Source organism: Mirounga leonina, unplaced genomic scaffold (genome assembly GCF_011800145.1).
Source record: "Mirounga leonina isolate KUSES-001 unplaced genomic scaffold, KU_Mleo_1.0 Mir_126, whole genome shotgun sequence".
Taxonomy (NCBI): Eukaryota; Metazoa; Chordata; class Mammalia; order Carnivora; family Phocidae; genus Mirounga; species Mirounga leonina.
The window spans coordinates 14,363,643-14,382,606 of record NW_023270314.1 but is presented as its reverse complement, the minus strand read 5'-3'; the positions used below and the strand labels follow the sequence as shown (position 1 = coordinate 14,382,606).

The 18,964-nt window shown below is 39.1% G+C and overlaps 2 protein-coding genes across 4 annotated transcripts in view; both read right to left on the bottom strand.

Moving 5' to 3' along the window:
- Nucleotides 1–3,893: 3,893 nt before the first annotated feature.
- Nucleotides 3,894–11,297, bottom strand: LLPH (LLP homolog, long-term synaptic facilitation factor). 3 transcript variants are annotated; one of them, XM_035002209.1, is made up of 3 exons: nt 11,194–11,297; nt 9,038–9,257; nt 3,894–4,501 (listed from the first exon to the last, which is right to left on the bottom strand). In XM_035002209.1, the coding sequence occupies exons 2-3, from the start codon at nt 9,240–9,242 to the stop codon at nt 4,332–4,334; spliced, it is 375 nt and encodes a 124-aa protein (XP_034858100.1). In that variant the 5' UTR covers nt 9,243–9,257; nt 11,194–11,297; the 3' UTR covers nt 3,894–4,331. The 3 variants fall into 3 exon arrangements, with proteins under 3 accessions (XP_034858100.1, XP_034858101.1, XP_034858102.1); XM_035002210.1 differs by having other exon boundaries at nt 11,098–11,206; XM_035002211.1 differs by lacking the exon at nt 11,194–11,297 and adding an exon at nt 9,853–9,944.
- A 2,259-nt stretch (nt 11,298–13,556) lies between these two features.
- TMBIM4 (transmembrane BAX inhibitor motif containing 4) overlaps nt 13,557–18,964 on the bottom strand; it is a 31,216-nt gene continuing 25,808 nt past the window's right edge. Inside the window, exons 6-7 of the mRNA XM_035002206.1 lie at nt 15,965–16,010; nt 13,557–15,412 (exon numbers count right to left, since the gene is read on the bottom strand). Of these exons, the coding sequence (XP_034858097.1) occupies nt 15,206–15,412; nt 15,965–16,010 (253 nt within the window). The 3' untranslated portion in view covers nt 13,557–15,205. The remainder of the gene's footprint in view (nt 15,413–15,964; nt 16,011–18,964) is intronic.

The following is an 18,964-nucleotide window of genomic DNA, read 5'->3' as shown; positions in this document are numbered from 1 at the left end:
TTATTCCCACCAAAAAGATAACTAAGTTAAGTCTGTAATCGTGGAGCACCAATAGACTATAGAGTGAAATAAGCGCAACACATCTCAGACATGACAACTTCCTGCAAGGCATTTCTTAGCTAAAAGGACTTCCACAGCTTTCAACCCGATTTCCAAGTACCACGTTTGAATCCATTCTGCTACGTTCCAACCAAGTGGCTGTCCCCCATTAGTTTGACAGGCTAGTGCCCCGAAGTTTGCCTGTTCCATTTTCAATTTCGGTTAGAAGGTTCTTCCTTAGATTGAATCAAAGTCTGTCTCTCTGAAGCCTCCCATCAGGGGCATTCATTCCACAGTCTAGGGCAGCCTTGCTCCCGTCTTAATAGGTGCATAACTTTGGGCAGGTATACTTACCTCTTCAAAGCTGTTTCCTCTTCTGAAAATTGGGATAAGAGAATTGATCCCACAGCATCGTTTTAAGGATTAAATTAAATAATATAGGTAAAGCGTTTAACACATTCCCTAAATGTTGGTTGTTATCATTACTATTATTCTGCCAAATGAGTCTAATTTGACATCACGTATTTTTCTCCTGCTCTAAAATAGGTGATGACCATTGGCATTCAACTACGTGAAATTTAGGGTTTTTTTAAGTAGACACAAATCTGGCCCTGGCTCTCCTGCTGCCTCACGGGGCCCCAGGAACAGCAGTGGCCTTTGACCTGGCATGAGTCCTTAACAGCTCCCCACGCACACCCCTCCCCACCCAACATTCCCTTGTAAGATTAGTTATGTGTCTGCTGAAGTGGCATTTCAGGGAAAAAGGATCCTATCTTGTGGCTAGCACAAATTTCAATCACTCTGCCAGGTGGCATCGGAAGTTAGCTAGCAAGCTACATCAACAGCCCAGCATCTGCTTCTCGATTGCAGTATTTATAAATTTGCGAATTCCTTGACATCTCTTTGGATTCCTCCCACTTATGTCGTGGCCACCGCTTCCCTGATCTAAACTATACACCCCAAACCCTCACAGTCACAAACAATCCATTTCAGGTATTTAAACCAAGGCATTTATAGCCAGTTATTTTGAATTCTCCAACTCCCAAAAATCGTATCCCAGATATAGAAATAGAAATTTTGAAAATACCCACATTTCCTAATGAGCAAATATGTTCCACTGCATTTTTATTCTAGGCAGCATGTGAACTGGGGAGGAACAATCATATCTACATCAGTGTGACACTAGGGGAAAAAAAAAAAAGAGGTGCTCAAAGCCACTACTTAACTCTACCTAGAGCTTTGACTAAAGCTCACATAACTGTGACTGGGGCCTCTGGCACCACTGACTCAGGCCACACCTTTAGAATTCGGTCAGCCCATTCTACAGGAGTACCCAGGGAGCCCCAGGGTGGGTTAGGCTGAAATTTGAGAAAAGGTCTATAAATCCTGAGCCTGCAAAATGGATTGAACCCAACATAGAATGTATTGCTGGGAGGATTAAGTGAGTTAACACTTTGACTGGGGAGTTTAGGATTAAATAATACAGACCAAGGCCTATTTAACAGATAACAAATAAGTGAAAACCATTTTGAGTCCCCTAATTTTACATTTAATTTCTAAAAAAACAAAAATGAAATGTTGTATTCAATTCCTACTGTGAGTTAGCCCACTCTTAATTCCAAAAATTATTTGGTGCTTAGCTTGAGCTCCCTCTGGTGGTTTTACAGCAATTCTCTGGAACAGATGAGCCAAATAACTGACAAATTTTAAAAAGCTAAGGTAATCATGTAAAAGATGAAAGGACTTCGGTATACTTAATGTATGATTTTTAAGAATAAAGCAACAAAGAAGTGATTGTACCCCTTCACTCATTTTGGAATGTCAGTCCCAATTTCCTGCCAAGCTTTGGAGGTGGGAAAAATCTTGCTGGCCGTACAGTTCAGGGTGCTTTAGAGGCCCCAGTCACACCCTCGTGCAAGACAACTTCTCTTTCAGAGCCACCTTTTGAGAGGCCATAGGACATCTGAGCATGTTTCCCAAATAACTTTTTTAGCAGTGGTTTTGTTATTTTAGGTGAAATCCTGAATAGACACATTTCGTCACTAGACAAACTTCAGTGAACGTCCTCACATCAAGAGGCCCTGGATGAGAGCTCAAAGCTACCACTGGAGTCAAATTAGAAGTTATCAGCCACAGAACACATGAACATATCCCTGGCACTGGCCTCTGATCTCAACTTAAAGCAAACGCAGCCACAAAATACCAGACAACACTGCTAAATTTTAAGTAAACATCAAGTGTGTAACATCATTAATGCAGCCAATTCCTATGATGGCATAACAAGTAAATAACTTAGCTAGTATATTTAGGCTGATATTGCCAGTGGCTATAATGTTAGCAACTTTTTTATTTCATGATACGCATGTATTTACTTTTTCCTCACAAAATATTTTTTGTTCATAACTATACCAAAAGGCAAAAAAGGCCATGGATAACATTTATTTTTTCCAACCATTTTCTATTAGCTTCTTTTGAGAAAATCTATTTTAAGTATTTAAAAATCATCCACCAACCTTTTGGTGAACTCATCACTGAGTAAATTGAGAAAAGTATTATATAAAATAATTTTAAGGTTTTACTGGCATTAAATTTTATAGATTCAAATCTCCTCGAAGACTTAGGTCACGTCCTCCTATTTCTCTCTATATGGTGTCACAGCCTAGCGCATGCCTGGCATAAATCTGTGTCTTGATGACCAAGTGACTTTACTCTAATAGATTTCACTTTTTTTTTAAATTTTATTATGTTATGTTAATCACCATACATCATTAGTTTTTGATGTAGCGTTCCATGATTGTTTGCGTATAACACCCAGTGCTCCATGCAGAACGTGCCCTCTTTAATACCCATCACCAGGCTAACCCATCCCCCCACCCCCCTCCCCTCTAGAACCCTCAGTTTGTTTCTCAGAGTCCATTGTCTCTCATGGGTTCGTCTCCCCCTCCGATATCCACCCCTTCATTTTTCCCTTCCTGCTATCTTCTTCTTTTTTTAACATATAATGTATTATTTGTTTCAGAGGTACAGGTGTGTGATTCAACAGTCTTACACAACTCACAGCGTTCACCATAGTGCATGCCCTCCCCAGTGTCTATCACCCAGCCACCCCATCCCTCCCACCCCCAACCACTTCACTTTTAACTTGGTTTTCCTCTGAAGCTAACAGCCTCTTTTGAGTAGATGCTCACAAGGTCAAAACCTCCTCAGTCTCCTTCTTTGTGTCCCGAGCACCTGGAAAAGATCCTAGCACTTAGTAGGCACTCAATAAATGTTATTCCAGTGAACATATAAAGATGGTTACAAGGACTACCGTGAAATTTCAGAGGGAATACAAAGTTTAAATTCCTTAACTAAAAATAAATTTAAACAAGAGTGAAATTAGTAAACTGTAGCAAGACAGACTTAACGAAAATCATCTCATTTACCAGCATTTCCGACAGTATATTCTATTCTTCAGAACACTAGTTTGAAAGAGTTAAAGTTGAATAGTTTTCTTTACTGTTAGATCTCTAAAATACTATACTAATACTTTCTGTGAATCTTTCAAGTATGTAGCATTTCCCAAACTGATGTGACTATGAAATATATTTTTCACCATGCATTCAGAAAAACTGCTTCTGAGAAACATACTCTGCGGAATGCTGTGTTATATTAGGCTGCATAATATAAAAACCGAAGACCATTAAACTAGTTCCCAGGATGATCTATCTACTAAACAGATGGAGCATACTAATTTGTAGATGTTAATACTCTACCAAAAAAACTTAAGTTTTTTTTTAACAACTTAATTGAAGGTGGTCTTCTCTACTACCAGAAAACCTTAAGGATGTATTAAAGAAAAGCTCTTCAAGATCTTGACAAAATATCTTTTATTCTAAATTAAAATCAAAACTCCAAACAAGTAGTGCTTATAAGATCCACTGACATTCTATTTTAATTATATAAAAGTTTTCTTTAAACCTGAATCACCTCAAATTTGTCAGTAGATCTTTTTTTTTTTATCTTTACTAAGACCCAACAGTTACAACCACAGTAACACTTGATAGAATTGCAATGTCTGAGAATCCCTGCACACTGGGAAGCATCCAATTAAAGTATCGGTGTAGCTTTCATTCATCAAAGATTTTATTCAAGCTCCCAAAACAAAGTTGAGGAGTTAAGTTGGGTTTGAATTGAAGAACAAGGCCAAGTGAAACCTGGAAACCAAATTTTCGTTTGGTGGAAGTTGAAATCCATGTACACATTCTAACCAAAGGCCTGTCCCATGTAGGAGTTTTCAAGTTTTTAAGAGTCTACCAGGCTAAACCCTTTGCTGCCTTTACTTTGCTTTTCCCCTTCCCTTTTTCTCGCTTTGCCTTCAGCCTTTTCCTCTGTCTCTGGTTCATCCATACGGGGTACTGTCCATGCTGGTCTAGAAGACTCTTCTTGTTTCTCTTAATTTCAGTCTCCATTTTCATGTCATCTGAATAAAAGACAGAAAACTATTCATGCTCAGAATGAAGAAACGATCTTGTGAAAAAGCATGTGAATGCAGTAAGAACATGAGAACTGAAAGTGGTCTGAAACTGCAAAAGAAAAAAGTCCCTTTTTCTGTGGAATGCTTTTTTTTTTTTAATTTTTTTTTTTTTTAATTTTTTATTTATTTGCGAGAGAGAGAATGAGAGACAGAGAGCATGAAAGGGAGGAGGGTCAGAGAGAGAAGCAGACTCCCTGCTGAGCAGGGAGCCTGATGCGGGACTCGATCCCGGGACTCCAGGATCATGACCTGAGCCGAAGGCAGTAGCTTAACCAACTGAGCCACCCAGGCGCCCTCTGTGGAATGCTCTTTGACTAACACTGAACACTCCTCACAGCACATTCAATGGACTCAGACATGCTCCCATGTATTCCTACAACCATGAAAGACATAAAAAGTATTTATAAGGAACTAGAGATGTCATTTAGTGACTAAGAAACTTTCTGAAGAATGTTGTCATGAGTGTCCATTTTTGGAATAGTAAAAGTTAAACAGGAAATATACATTTAGGATGTATGGGTTTGAGTCACTGCATGAAGGGTAAGTGTATGGCTGTGAGCATTTGTGAGTCAGAAGAACATTTCTCAGATTAAGTGTTTCTTGAGCTAAATAAGACAGCTGAGCCTACTAAGAGCAACGACGCTTTTAATGGACAGGCCTTAGAAGCAAATGAAGTACTAGGAATGGCTGGCCACTTCCAAAGAAGTGTACTTGGAAGAAGTGGAGCAGTAAGCAACAAGCTTGTGATGACAGAGATGGGCAGATGACGAAGAAAAACATGGATGGGGGGGCTTGGCTGGCTCAGTCTGAGGAGCATGCCACTCATCAGGATCCTGAGTTCAAGCCCCATGTTGAGTGTACAGATTACTTAAATAAAAACTTTAAGAAAAAAAAAAAAGAAAACCTGGATATAGGGGCGCCTGGCTGGCTCAGTCGGTAGAGCATGTGATTCTTCATCTTGGGGTCATGAGTCTGAGCCCCACATTGGGGGTAGAGTTTACTTAAAAATGAAACAAAACGAAATGAAAGAAAAGAAGGGAAGGAAGGAAAGGAAAGAGAGGAAAGAAAGAAAAGAAAGGAAGGATACACACTGGGCTGCCACTCTTTCTTACCCAGGTGACACCCAGAGATCCAGCTCCACTCAACAGAAGACCTGGCAGGAAGTTCAGTGCAGCCATGCTGCGGTACATCTATCACCAACCTTATCTGCTGTGAATGTTTCCCGGAATGTCCCTCCCTGGGAACTTACCAGGGTATACGGAGTCTTCCATGATCTCTACTGCCTGACATTATATTAATTCATTTATCTGGTTTACTTTTAGTCTCCTCTGATATGTAAATCCCATCAGGATGGAGGCCATTTCTCCTATATTTATCATGTTTCCTCAGTGCCTAGAACAGTGCCTGCTATATATCAGCCATTCAATAACTAGTTGTTGAATGATTGTTAGGTACTGTTCTAGGTTCTGGGGATACAATGGTCCAAATGTGCTCCTTGCTGTCATGGAGCTTACGACGTTCTATTGAAGGGAGCATAACAAAGCAAACTGTAGCCTGTGTTAAGTGGATTTTTTTAAAAAAGCACCAGAACCAGATTAAGTAGGACCTGGTAGGCTCTGATGAGCACATGGAAAGACAATGAGATGTTTTAAGCAAGGGAATGCCATCACTTGCCTTACATTCCAAAAATATTATACTGGTTGATATGTCAAAAATGAATCGAAAGGGAGCGAGAGCTGAAGAGAGAAGTAAAAAAGCTATTATCTTCGTTCAGGCAAGGGATAATGGTCATCTTAAAGTGCAAACATGAAAGGAGGAGGAAAATGGACAGATTCCTGCTGTATTTTGGAGGTATTAAAGATGTGCTAATGGTTTAGAGGTGGGAGATAAAGGGAAAAGAGATCAAGGTAACTACTAGGTTTGTGGCTTACGAAACTCATTGAGAAAATGAAATAAGGGGAAACGCAAACCTGAGGGCAGAGATGAGCAACCATATTGAAAACAGGTGGATTACTAAATGGAGAGACTCCCTCACCCTTAGTTCTATCCCTACTGAGTTCCTGAAAAACTCCAAGAAGGAGGGTAGCCAGACATGGACATGGGCAGGAAATGAGAGAATTCCTCTCTGAGGATGATGACAGAAGAGAAGAGATCTAGTTTCTGATATAGATCCTCCACAACAAAACCACCTAGGTTCAGTCCAATCATTCTGCAAGTCTAACAGCTGATAAGCCCTCCCCCACACCTTGTCCCCTCCCTGGAAGGCTTCCATTCATCATCTAGTGCTTTACTTTTAAATATAAACAACCACTGATCACCAGATACTGGAGAAAGCCTCCAACATGAAAGAGAAAGACAAAAATAATGGAATGGAAGGTGGGCACTCGGGGAAGAACTCAAGAGAATAGACAATGCATAGAGTAGATCGAAATTTCTCAAACTATAATTAATACCCTTAATGAGATCAGAGAAGATATATCCATTAAGAACCTCAGGCTATAACAAAGAAAGAAGAAAAAAAAGAACTTTCAGAAATTAAAAATACCATAGCAAAACTAAACAAATCAATATAACAAATAGATAACAAAGCTATAAAAATCAGAAAGTATAACAAGAGAAAACAGAAAGCAGGAGAGAAAACTAGAGAATAAATCTAAGACTCAAAAGTGAATAGGCATCTAGCATCCAGAATATATAAGGAACTCCCACTAGAACTCAACAAAAAGACAAAGAATCCAATTTAAAAACGGGCAAAGGACTTGAAAAGATCTTTCTGCAAAGATGATATACAAATGGCCAACAAGCATACGAAAACATGTTCAACAGCATTAGTCACTAAGGAAATGCAAATCAAAACCACAAGCACTACTTCACACCCTGTAGGATGAGGCAATTACCCAAAAAAAGAAAGGAGAAACAAACAAACAAACAAGTATGGCGAGGATGTGAAGAACCCTCATTCACTGCTGGTGGGAATGTAAAATGGCATGCCTGATATAAAAACCAGTGAACAGAATTATCAAATGACCTAGCCAATTGCATTCAAAGGGACAAACCCAAAAGAACTGAAAACATGTGTTCAAACAAGAGTAAGTACACAAATGCCCACAGCAGCACTGCTGACAACAGCCAGAAGGTGGAAGCCACCCAAAGAGCCATCCACCAAAGGATGGATGCACAAAATGTGGTATGTACATCAACTGGAGTATTACTCAGCCCTAAGAAGGAAGTACTGATACATGCTCCAACATGGATGGACCTCAAAAACATTACGGTAGATGAAAGAAGTCAGACACAAAAGGCCACATGTTATGATTTCATTTATATGAAATATCCAGAATAGGTAAATCCATAGATACAGAAAACACATTAGTGGTTGGTTGCCAGAGACTGTGGGAAGGAAGGAAGAGAGAGACTGTTTTATGTGTACAGTTTCCTTTTAAGGTGATGAAAATGTTTTGGAAACAGGTGATAGTCGGACAACATCATCAATGTACTAAATACTACTAACTGTATACATTAAAATGATTAATTTTAGGTTGTGACTTTTACCTCAATGACCAAAAAAAAAGAGCAAATGGGCAGAGGCAGTGTACATATGAGGAAACAGAGACACAAGTGTTAAGAAGTTTCAAGGAGAGCTGAAATAAAGCAACAGACTGAGAAATGTGAGATCAAGGGAAGGATTTTTCTTTCTTTTTTTGAGAAGGGACATTCCGGAACACATCCATGCCATTTGAATGACCCAGTGTGAAAAGAGATTGATAAGCAGGATGCATGAGCACAGCCCTTGAGAATGGAGAGAATTCAGAACACAAATGGAGAAACTGGCCTTTGAGAGAGTATCAGCCAAGAGGGAAAACTTCTCCGATTGGAAGGCTGAGGGTCGCTGCTCTCTTCCTTGGACCCCACATAAATATACTTCTATTTTAAGAGCCTGATTATTATGCGCACTTATTTCAGTTTGCTGCCAAACGGTTATAGGATGTGAAACCCAAGGAGCCTCTTCCCGTGCTGAAACTAGTACTACACACAGCCTCCAACTGCAGACTATGATTAAGACAGAGGTATCTAGAATCTGTCAAAATTGAACACAGGGAAACTCTGAATTTTCAGGAAAATAATGTAATGGCATATAAGGATTTTCTGAATGGGAACTAGATGTTGCAAAGGATAAAATGAAGAAAGATCTCCTATCTTGCCTAGTCCCTGACTGAATAGAGTATCCTTCCAATGAGGCTGCATCTACGTTTGTCTACTGCTGTTGTACTATGCACTTCTGAGACACTCAGGCTCTTGTATAAGCACCAAAGGCACACCCTGAATAATCCAAAACATGCCTACTCACGTGAACTGGCTTTAAAATAGCTTAGCATAGAATCACGTGCAGGAAAGATCGGAGGACAGTCAAAGAGGGAAAAAAAGAGTCACAAAAGGAAACTGATAGAATTATTATTTTTAAAATGAAGCACATAAACTCACCTTTTTCATCTTGTACCACACATTGAGTTTTCTCTTGACAATGTCTGGGTACCACCACGGTTGCTATCTCTTGAACATCTTTCATTAAAACATCACTATCTACTTTAAGAATACTTTTAAGTCTGCTGAGTTCCTTCGGGGCATTCTTTTTTCTCTTTTCTGCACGCATCTTCCTTTTCCACTTACTCCGTAAGCTTTTAGCCATATTTTACCTGAAAAGCTAACAGAAATACATATACAAAAGCAAAAATTTACTATTAAAAAAAAAGGGCAAATCCTTGGAAAACCAGGTCAAAGGTATCTCTACAAAACATGAACAAACGGAAAGTAAAACTCTTCACTCTGTTCATGATTTATGATGGCATAATGGACAAATTATGTGAGGGTCAACATGGCATATACAGCCATTAAATAACAAGGGCACCCAATCAAACTCCCTATGGTCGCTGGCAAACAATAAGTCAGGCCAATTCTGAAAGCTCCTGGAGTTTCCACACAAGATGCAGAAATTTAATTTCCCCCCAAATGCAAAGAGCATTACCACTTCATATTTATGCAACAACTTCAAATTACAAAATGGTTGCTTTTGTTTTTTCATGGGGTTCTCTTTGTATTTTTTAAGTAGGCTCCACGTGGGCTTGAACTCAGGACCCTGAGATCAAGACCTGAGCTAAGATCAAGAGTCTGACTTAAATGAGCGAGCCACCCATGCCCCCCAAATGTTTTTACACTTGATTTCCTCGAAGCCTATAGGACATGCCACCTGTCTTCCTCATTATCCTCCCCTTAACTCAATGTAGCTATTTTAAACTTACCTATTTCCACTCCTGCTGTTCTTCAGCCCTTAGCCTCAGCCCTGAATACTCCATATGGCAGTTAGTATGAGCTTTTAATTTTTTTTTTTTTAAGGGAGAGACTGAGAGTGCCAGCAGGGGATGGGGGGAGAGGGAGAGAGAGAGAGAATCTTAACAGACTCCATGCTCACAACCCTGAGATCATGACCTGAGCTGAAATCAAGAGTTGGATGCTTAACCAACTGAGCCACCCAGGTGCCCGTAGTGTAAGCTTTTAAAAACTTAGAACTTTTCATCCTTTCATGGAATTCTTTAATGATATCCCACCTCATATTCATGATCTACAAGATTATTTGTGACCTAGCCCTGCCTCCTTCAACTGTCACACCTCATGCTCCAAGCTCCATCCCATCCCCAGTACCAATTACATCTGAAAAAAGTTCAATCAGTGACAACCTAGGGACATTACGGGATGTGAGAAGGAATGGGAAGGAATTGCAGGTATTATAAAGGGTTGGGAGGAAGGCTTTTGGGAGTGATTTATGACACTATCTTGATTATGCTGATGGATGTTTGTATACAAATATCAAAAATTACATTACACACTTTAAACATGTGCAATTTATTATACACAATCAAGCAGTTAAATAAAACATTAAGACATGATTTTGGAAAAAAAGAAAGAAAAATTTTAAAGTCCAAACTACGGCCACTTTAGCACCTTTCCAATTTGCTGCTCCTATGCCTGGGAATGGTCTTCCTAACGCTTGCTCCTTCGCTTAAGCACCTCAGAGAGGGCTTCTCTGACCCCCACCCCTATAGACTCCCCTCCTTTATTCTCCACCATATCATCCTTTTCTTTCCTTTTAAATAGGAATCTGAAGTTACTTACTTTATTTTCTGTCATCCCCGGTGGACTGTGGGCTCCACGAAGGCAGGGACTAACTAAATACACCTTGTTCACCGTGGGATGCCCCAATGCAGTGTGCTTTTGTTGAACGGATAACTAGTGGAGTTACAGTTTTTGGACGCCCATCACAACTCACTCTGTTCCCCTGTCTACAACAACCCAAAACTTCGAGGGGCAAGGATAGAAGGGCTGAGGTAAACAACAATCTTGAGGGCCCAGGTTAACCTGAGCGACACTACCGAAGAAGGAGGGCTCCACCACGCACAGAGCACAGGGAAGCCCGGGGGCCACCACCAAGACCGCGGGAGACCCTCGTCCCTGAAGCAGGTGTGCGTCTCCGCCGGGCTCAATCTTACCCAGAGAGCGACCAGGCTTGAGACAAGATTCTCTACGGACGGCGGGATCGAGCGCCAAGTTCCATTCCCCACTAGACCGGGAATCAGCGAACTCACCGGGAAACCCAGACGCCGCACTCAGAACCACGCTGACCGGAAGCCTCCGCACTTCCGCCTTCCGGGCAGCCCCTCCCACAAACTCCTGGGAGTCCCGGGCGGGCGCACTGCACGCCGGGAGCGAAGATGTCCCGGAAAGCCTTGAGAGGCGGGGCCTTCTGGAGTCTGGCGCTGACGTACTTCCTTTAACGGCAGTGCGACTTTGGAGCTTGACTCCTCCCCTATGGGTTTCCAAGGGGGATTTGGACAATGAGGAAAATAGCGGGGGGGCGTTGTGCGTGAGCCGGTTAGCTCCGACGCTCTAACCCCAAGAGCGATCCTGGCCAGGTGACCCTGCCTGCCAAGTAGTGAGCTCAGAGTTGACCTTTACATCTCAGGTCCTGCATCACGGTTCACACGGTACTCATGGATTTCCTAAGACGGAATCATCCCAGATCCCGTGTTCCTGGAGAATCGGAACTGAAATCTTTACTTGAAGCCCTTAAATTTTCCTATCTGGGGTGATGATCTCATGAATGTACGCATTTGTCAAAACTGATGAGGAGGCGAAAGGCAGGCTGAGGACAAAGCATAAGCTGACACCCTGCAACCTCCCCCCACCCCCCACTCCTGGGTGGGACATGTGTGATATTCTTCCAGGAATCTCCTGGCTTAATGTTAATACCTTGCTAGAGGGGAAAAGAACCTTAACTTGACAATGGCAAGACCTCTGGTATCTTATAGGTATCTTGGAGGTCCATCCTCTTTAGCATATCAAAGTTCTTTTGAAACCTCCCTTTAAAAAAAAAAAAAAAAGAAACCTCCCTTTTCCTTACTAACCACAACTCCAGAGTATATAATCACCACTCCTCAAGACCCAGGTGCAGCAGCTCTTTCTGCCCACAGGTCCTGTCCCCATCCTTCAATAAAACCACCATTTTGCACCAAAGAGGTCTCAAGAATTCTTTCTTGGTCTTTCTTGCACTCTGTGATAGGCTCTAGGTTGGGTATACAAAGATGACTGAAACTAAATTACTGGCTTCAGGAAACTTTAGCCCCTGATGGAGGGACCAGGCTTAAAAGTCACACAGAACATTGCTTCAGCTCCCTCACCGAACTGGAAGAAGCCCCTGGGACAGGAGGCACAGTGGGTAGCACTGAATACCTGACTAGAAGTGCACTGGTTCCCCACCTTAAAGGCATGCTTCACAACAAGCACCAGCCAGTAGGGCCTCTGCAGTCAGGGCTCTCCCATGGAACGCCCAACCTGAATAATCACCGAGAACTACAAAGGCTTCTGGGATTCAGACGGTGACCCCATGTTGTCCAGGCTCTAGGTGGTGAGGACTTCAAGGCAAAGCTCTACAAAGATGAACAAGCAAAATTCCCAGCTATTTCCAAGGCCCACAGCTGGCTGCTGCCACCACTAATTCCCCAAAGTGCATCAAGTGGATCAAAGCCCTGGTGTGAGGAGGCCTGCAGAAAAAAAAAATGTACGCAGGCAGACAGAGCCCACTGCTTCTTTCCCAAAATTACATTCCGTAAAAACAATTCTCAGATACTGCTCTTTCTGTTTTCCTCTTACCTCTGGCTATACTTTGTACCTTGCATATGGAGTTGCCGATCACTCTGAGTCCTGCTAATTCTACTTCTTAATATATTTCTGGAGTCCGCATATTTTCACCTTTACTTGTTATAAGAAACTGAAGTTGTATGTACCCTTTTATCCAGCAATTCTGCTTCTAGGTATATTCCCCTATCTAGGCAAACTCCTATCTCTGCACACTAGGACACATACAGGGACAAACAGAGCAGCACTGATTTTGCCAGTAAAAAAGAAGGAACCATATAAAATTCTTCAACAGGAAAAGGTATGAATAATTATGGTTCATTGATAAAATATAATAGTCTGCATCAGTGGTTTTCAAACTTCTTGGTCTTGTGATCTCTTTACAATCTTAGAAATTACAACACTTGTCATATCAGAAATTAAAACAATTTTTAAAATTTTATTTAAGTCCTTTAAAAAGGATAAATGAATTACATGTCTACATTACTTTTATTAAAAAACTATTTTCCAAACCAAAAACTAATTTACTGAAAAGAATGGCACTGTTCTACATTTTTTTAATGTCACATCTGTTTTTGCTTATTATCTTTAGTCACAATTCAGCGCCTTCTGCCTTTGGACTGCCAACAAGAATTAATAGTAGCTGACATTAAGCACTTAGTTTAAATGACATATCCATCTCATTTAATCCTTATAATAATCCAATAAGGTAGGTATTACGATTCCTATTATAAAGATGAGGCAAAAGACCTAAGAAAGGATAAATAACTTGCCAAAAGTCACATCATCAGTTGGTTGCACAGCAAGGATTCCAATTTAAATGCTCTCACCCACTATACTATGTTAAACTTGAGTTGAGCATCATGCAACTAAGTATTCAACAATTAATTGATAAGGATGGAGTCAATTTTACATCTAAAACTCACCAAAGGCTAAATCTATATTATTAATTTATTTCAACTTAATAGCTAGGGAATGATGCTTAGTGGGTGTTATGGGCCAAGTTGTGCCCCCCGAGATTCATATGATGAAGTCTGTCTTAGTCTATTTGGGCTGCCATAACAAAATACTAGAGCCTGGGTAGTTATAAACAACAGAAATTTATTTCTCAGTTCTGGAGGTTAGGAAGTCCAAGATCAAGGTGCTGGCAGATTCAGTGTCTAAAGGCCCTTTTCCTCGTTTGAAGATTGTATCTTTTTACTGTTACCTCACGTGACAGAAAGGGTGAGGGATCTCTGTGGGGTCACTTTTGTAAGAGCACTAATCCCATTCATGAAAGCTCCATCCTCATGACCTAAGCATGACCCAGAAGCCCCACCTCCTCATACTAGCACACTGGTCATTAAGTTTCAACATGTGAATTGGGAATGGGGATGGGAGACAACAAACATTCAGACTATTACAAGGTCCTAAGCCCTAGTATCTCAGAATGTGACCATATTTGGAGACAGGGTGTTTACAGAGGTAATTAGGGTAAAATGAGGTCATTAGGGTAGGCCCTAATCCAATATGACTTGTGTCCTTGTAAGAAGAGGAAATTTGGACACGGGACAAGTACAGAGAGAAAACCATGTAAAAACAGGGAGAAGATGACCATCTACCAGCCAAGAGAGCGATCTCAGAAGAAACCATACTATGATCTCAGACTTCTAGCCTCCAGAACTGTGAGGAAATAAATTTCTGTTTAAGCCACCCAGTCTGTGGTACTTTGTTATGGCACCCTAGCAAACTAATACAGTGAAGGCATTTGCAAAAGTTTGCTTGGCCACTGCTATAATTTTTATATGGAACCTGTACTTAAAAAAAACTAATAATGTCATGTTTTATGTCAAAATACCTGACTTTCAAGAAGACATCTCATTTTTAATTCATCATTGTATAATGAAATGTCATTAACATTTTATTATAATGCTGAATAATTCGATGGAATTTACCTTTTACACTTTTTCCTTTCTAAATAATAAATAAGATCAAAATCTTCTAGTAGAAGGAAATTTATACTTTATAATGATAAGGACACAAGTACTTTAAAGGAAAAATTTAGATAAAATCACTAGTCACAGATTAAACTGACCGTCTAATCTACTCATGAAATTATTTTTGAACTGCAGATGAACAATCTACACATGGCAAATTTAGGATTGAAAAAACTGAAAAACAGAATTTTGATATCTCCTGAGATTTTAAATCAAGGATTTAGAAATGAGATACCATAAAGAATAGTAAGATTTATATTATTAGTATATAATCTAGTTAATTATATCACATATTTAATATAATATATATTACATATAATCAGAATTATTATTATAATCACTTTTATACAATAGTAATACAGATATTACTAGTATACTATATAATAGCTCAGAAGTACATACCATACGAAGAAAGTCACAAAAGTATTTAATAATTATATCTCAAACTTTATTACTTAATCAATCAGTTTCCATATACTGCTTTCAATCACTTTTTATTAACTGCTTCCAAAAAGCGCAACAGGTGCAGGAATAGGTTGATGACATCCAAGTAGAGGCTGATGGCAGCTAATACATACTCTTCAGGTGACAGCTTATGCATCAATGAGTGTGTGTCATAGATGATGAATCCACAGAAAAGCAGGGCTCCCACAGCAGCCAAGATCAACTCCATTGTTTGACTATAGAAAAATAACTATAGGCAAGAAATTAATCAGTTTATATTTAAGAACTGTATTAAGCATACTTAAGTTACTTGCTCTTGAGTTATATATGCTATATACATATTTAATGCTTTACAACTTGGAATGCAAATGTTAAAATTAGAAAAAGGCAAGGCAGGTCCATCCTCATTTTTGTTGGATGAAAGGATGAATGGATGAATCAATGGATATCCTCCTTTCTATTAAATTACCCACAACTTCGAACAGTAACATTCCAAATATAAATTATTTTAAAAAAATATTTCTTTTTCAGAATTATATGTGCCACTGGGAGGTTAGCAGTTCCAAGTGAGGGCCTCTTTCTCTGTAATTTAAGTCATATGTTCATCTTCCTTTTAATCGATAATATTAACATAAGACCTTGATTTTTTTTAAGATAATTTTTTAATCATTCTATATACAAATGTTCCAGATAATTATAACTAAGTGTCCTATCATAAGAGTACCTCTAACAGCTTTTTGAGATTATTTATACTGACATGGCCAGAATTATATTTCAAGTTACTATTTTAAAAACAACTTACCTTCAGGATTCCTGACAAGCACAAAATCCACAAAACAGCAAACAGCCTATAAAAACAAAATATTAGTAATTTAGAATAGTGTTCCTTTACCAACTACGTAAGCTGATGCAACATTTTCTGAAGAAATAAATCCATCCTGATAATTGCCAAAGAATAAGTAAAATATAAGAGTTCATAAACATACAATAAATACTGTAGAATACTCAGAAATGGAAAAAACAGCCATCTACTCAACATTTGTTTTTATAGTGAACAAAACTAATTGGAAGTACAATCTTTAAAATTTTCAACCAGAACACAAAGAAAATATTGATATAAGCAGAAATATCACTAGAAGCATTTTAAGACAGAGACCTATAAGACTTTTAGAAAATATATACATGAACAAATGAAACATAACTGCAGTTTTAAACCAAATAACAATATCAAATTAGTCTGTGAACATGCATATCTATTAAAGCTCCCAATGTACTCCCTATTTTATTCTAATGTATTATAGAAATTAATATATGTAAATAATAAATTTGCCACTGCTATAATTTCATGAGTTACCATTCATACATATTATATATAATGTATAGTTATGTATTATAACATAAAGTATAAATATATGACAAAGGACATCTAAGCAGTCAGTCCTTTGTTATCAAATATGAGACTTACAAGCCTGAACACACATCTGTTGCTTCAGGCCACAAGGAAGTACTGGGGTCAAATTTACCCTCTCTCCTTAAATAAAAACCACGCAAAACATATGACTGAAGAGCAAGCAGCACAGCACAGTAACTCCTGAGATAAGGGAAGCGAAGGAGGTAAGCTCTGTAACTGACCCAGCTCGAAAGTGTTTCCAGACCAAAGCGTGGCAACAAGAACCCATATGAAGCCCCCTGGCCTCCCTGAGTTGAAGTGGTAAGAATTCAGAGGTCAGAGGGGCCATGGTGGCTAGGATTTGTGGAGGAAAGTTCCAGAAAGGAGGGATCTATAAAGAGAGCTAGCTAGCTCTGGTGATATGCGGAGAATTCCCTTCCAGTCTCTAGCTGAGCACAGATCAATGCATACATATGAAGAAGTGACAAAGGCCGGGGGAAGAAACACCATGGAGAAGCAGGCAGAACAATCCTCAAAGCCCACACAGGGCCAGGAATAGTTCACATTCACCCCAGCCAAAGTGGAAAGACCTCCTAAGACATGGGGCTTTGAATAATTCTTAGAAAGGTACTATCTCAATAGTATGGCCAAATTAGCCCTAACCTAAATGCTGTTCTGGACCCACCTAACAAGGGCTTAAAAGCAAGCGTCAAAAAGTTCAGACAGTTTTGAGCGCCTGGGTGGCTCAGATGGTTAAGCGTCTGCCTTCGGCTCAGGTCATGATCCCAGAGTCCTGGGATCAAGCCCCGCATCAGGCTCCCTGCTCATCAGGAAGCCTGCTTCTCCCTCTGCCTCTCTCTCTCTGTCTCTCATGAATAAATAAATAAAATCTTAAAAAAAAAAAAAAAGGTTCAGACAGTTTCCAAGGAACTTAACAGCTTACTAGAAGAATAAAACCAAAATATTTAAAGGAAAACAAAAAAAATTCACCACCCAACAATTTAAAATTTACAATGACCAGCATCGAATAAAAAATTATAAAGGCATGCAAAAGAACCAGGAAATAAGACCTATTACAAGGAGAAAAATTAATCAATAGAAACAAATTCAGAAGTGACACAATGATAGAATTAGTAAACAATGACATTAAAAAAATATATTCCGTATGTTCAAGAAGGTAGAGAGGAAAGCATCACTACGAAGAGAGAAATGGAAGACATATATTTTTAAAAGACACAAATTAAACTAATTTTCCACAAATGAAAAATATATTATGTCAAATGAAAAATACTCTGGTTGAAATTAACAGCAGATTATAACACTGAAGAAGAAAAGATTATCAAACTGAAAATAGCAACAGAAACTAACCAAAATGAATCACTGAGAGAAAACTGGAGGGAAAAAAATAAACTGAGCATCCATGAAAGGTAGGACATCAAGAAGCCTAACATGTATGTTGAAGTCTCAAAAGAGAAGAGAAAGGGGATACATAAAAATGTTTGAAGAAACAATTCCTGAAAATGTTCCAAATGTGATGAAAACTTTTTCAAACTGATAAATCCAAGGAGCAGAAGAAATATGAAAAAACCACCAACGAATATCACAATCAAATTACTAAAAATGTTAATCAATTACTGACAATTACTGAGAAAATATGAAAAGTAGCTGGAGGATAAAAGACATTATGTACAGAGAACAAAGATAAAGACAAAAGACTTCTTGTCAAAAATACATAAACCAGAATACTAAAATACTGAAAACAGAAAAAGAAAAAAAAAATCTAGAATCCTACACTCAGCAAAAATAACATTCAAAAACAAAGGTGAAATAAAGATTTTTTTCAGACATGCAAAAGCTGAGAATAAGACACCAGCACTATAAGAAATATTAAAAGGGGACACCTGGGTGGCTCAGTTGGTAAGCGTCTGACTCTTGGTTTTGGCTGACTTTGGTTTTCATCTCAGGGTCACGAGATTGAGCTTCTTGTCAGGGTCCTCACTAAGCAGATTCACTCCCTCCCTCTTCCTCTGCCCCTCCACCCCCGCTTGTGTGCACGTGCGCTCCACTCCCTCTCTCTCTCTCTAAATAAATAAAATCTTTTAAAAATAAAATAATATTAAAAGGAAATCACTCAGGCGGAAGGGAAACATAAGATGGAAATTTGGATTGACACAAAGAAACGGAGAACAGAAATGACAAAGATGCGGGTGAATATAAGACTTCGTTTATTTTTAAATCTCTAATTTAAAGGATAATTCAATGTTTGGAACAAAAATAATAATATATTATGAGGTATATAACTTATGTGGAACTAAAAGTTTATAGCAACAACAGCATAAAGCTGGGGAAAGGAGATATAAATATGCTCTACAGGAAATGGTTTATTATTTAGAGGTAGACTATGATGATTTA

Coding starts and splice junctions, on each gene's coding strand:
- LLPH (XM_035002209.1), bottom strand. CDS start 9,242: ATGGCTAAAAGCTTACGGAGTAAGTGGAAAAGGAAGATGCGTGCAGAA. Junction 4,502..9,037: donor TGTGGTACAAGATGAAAAAG/GTGAGTTTATGT, acceptor TCTTTTATTCAG/ATGACATGAAAATGGAGACT.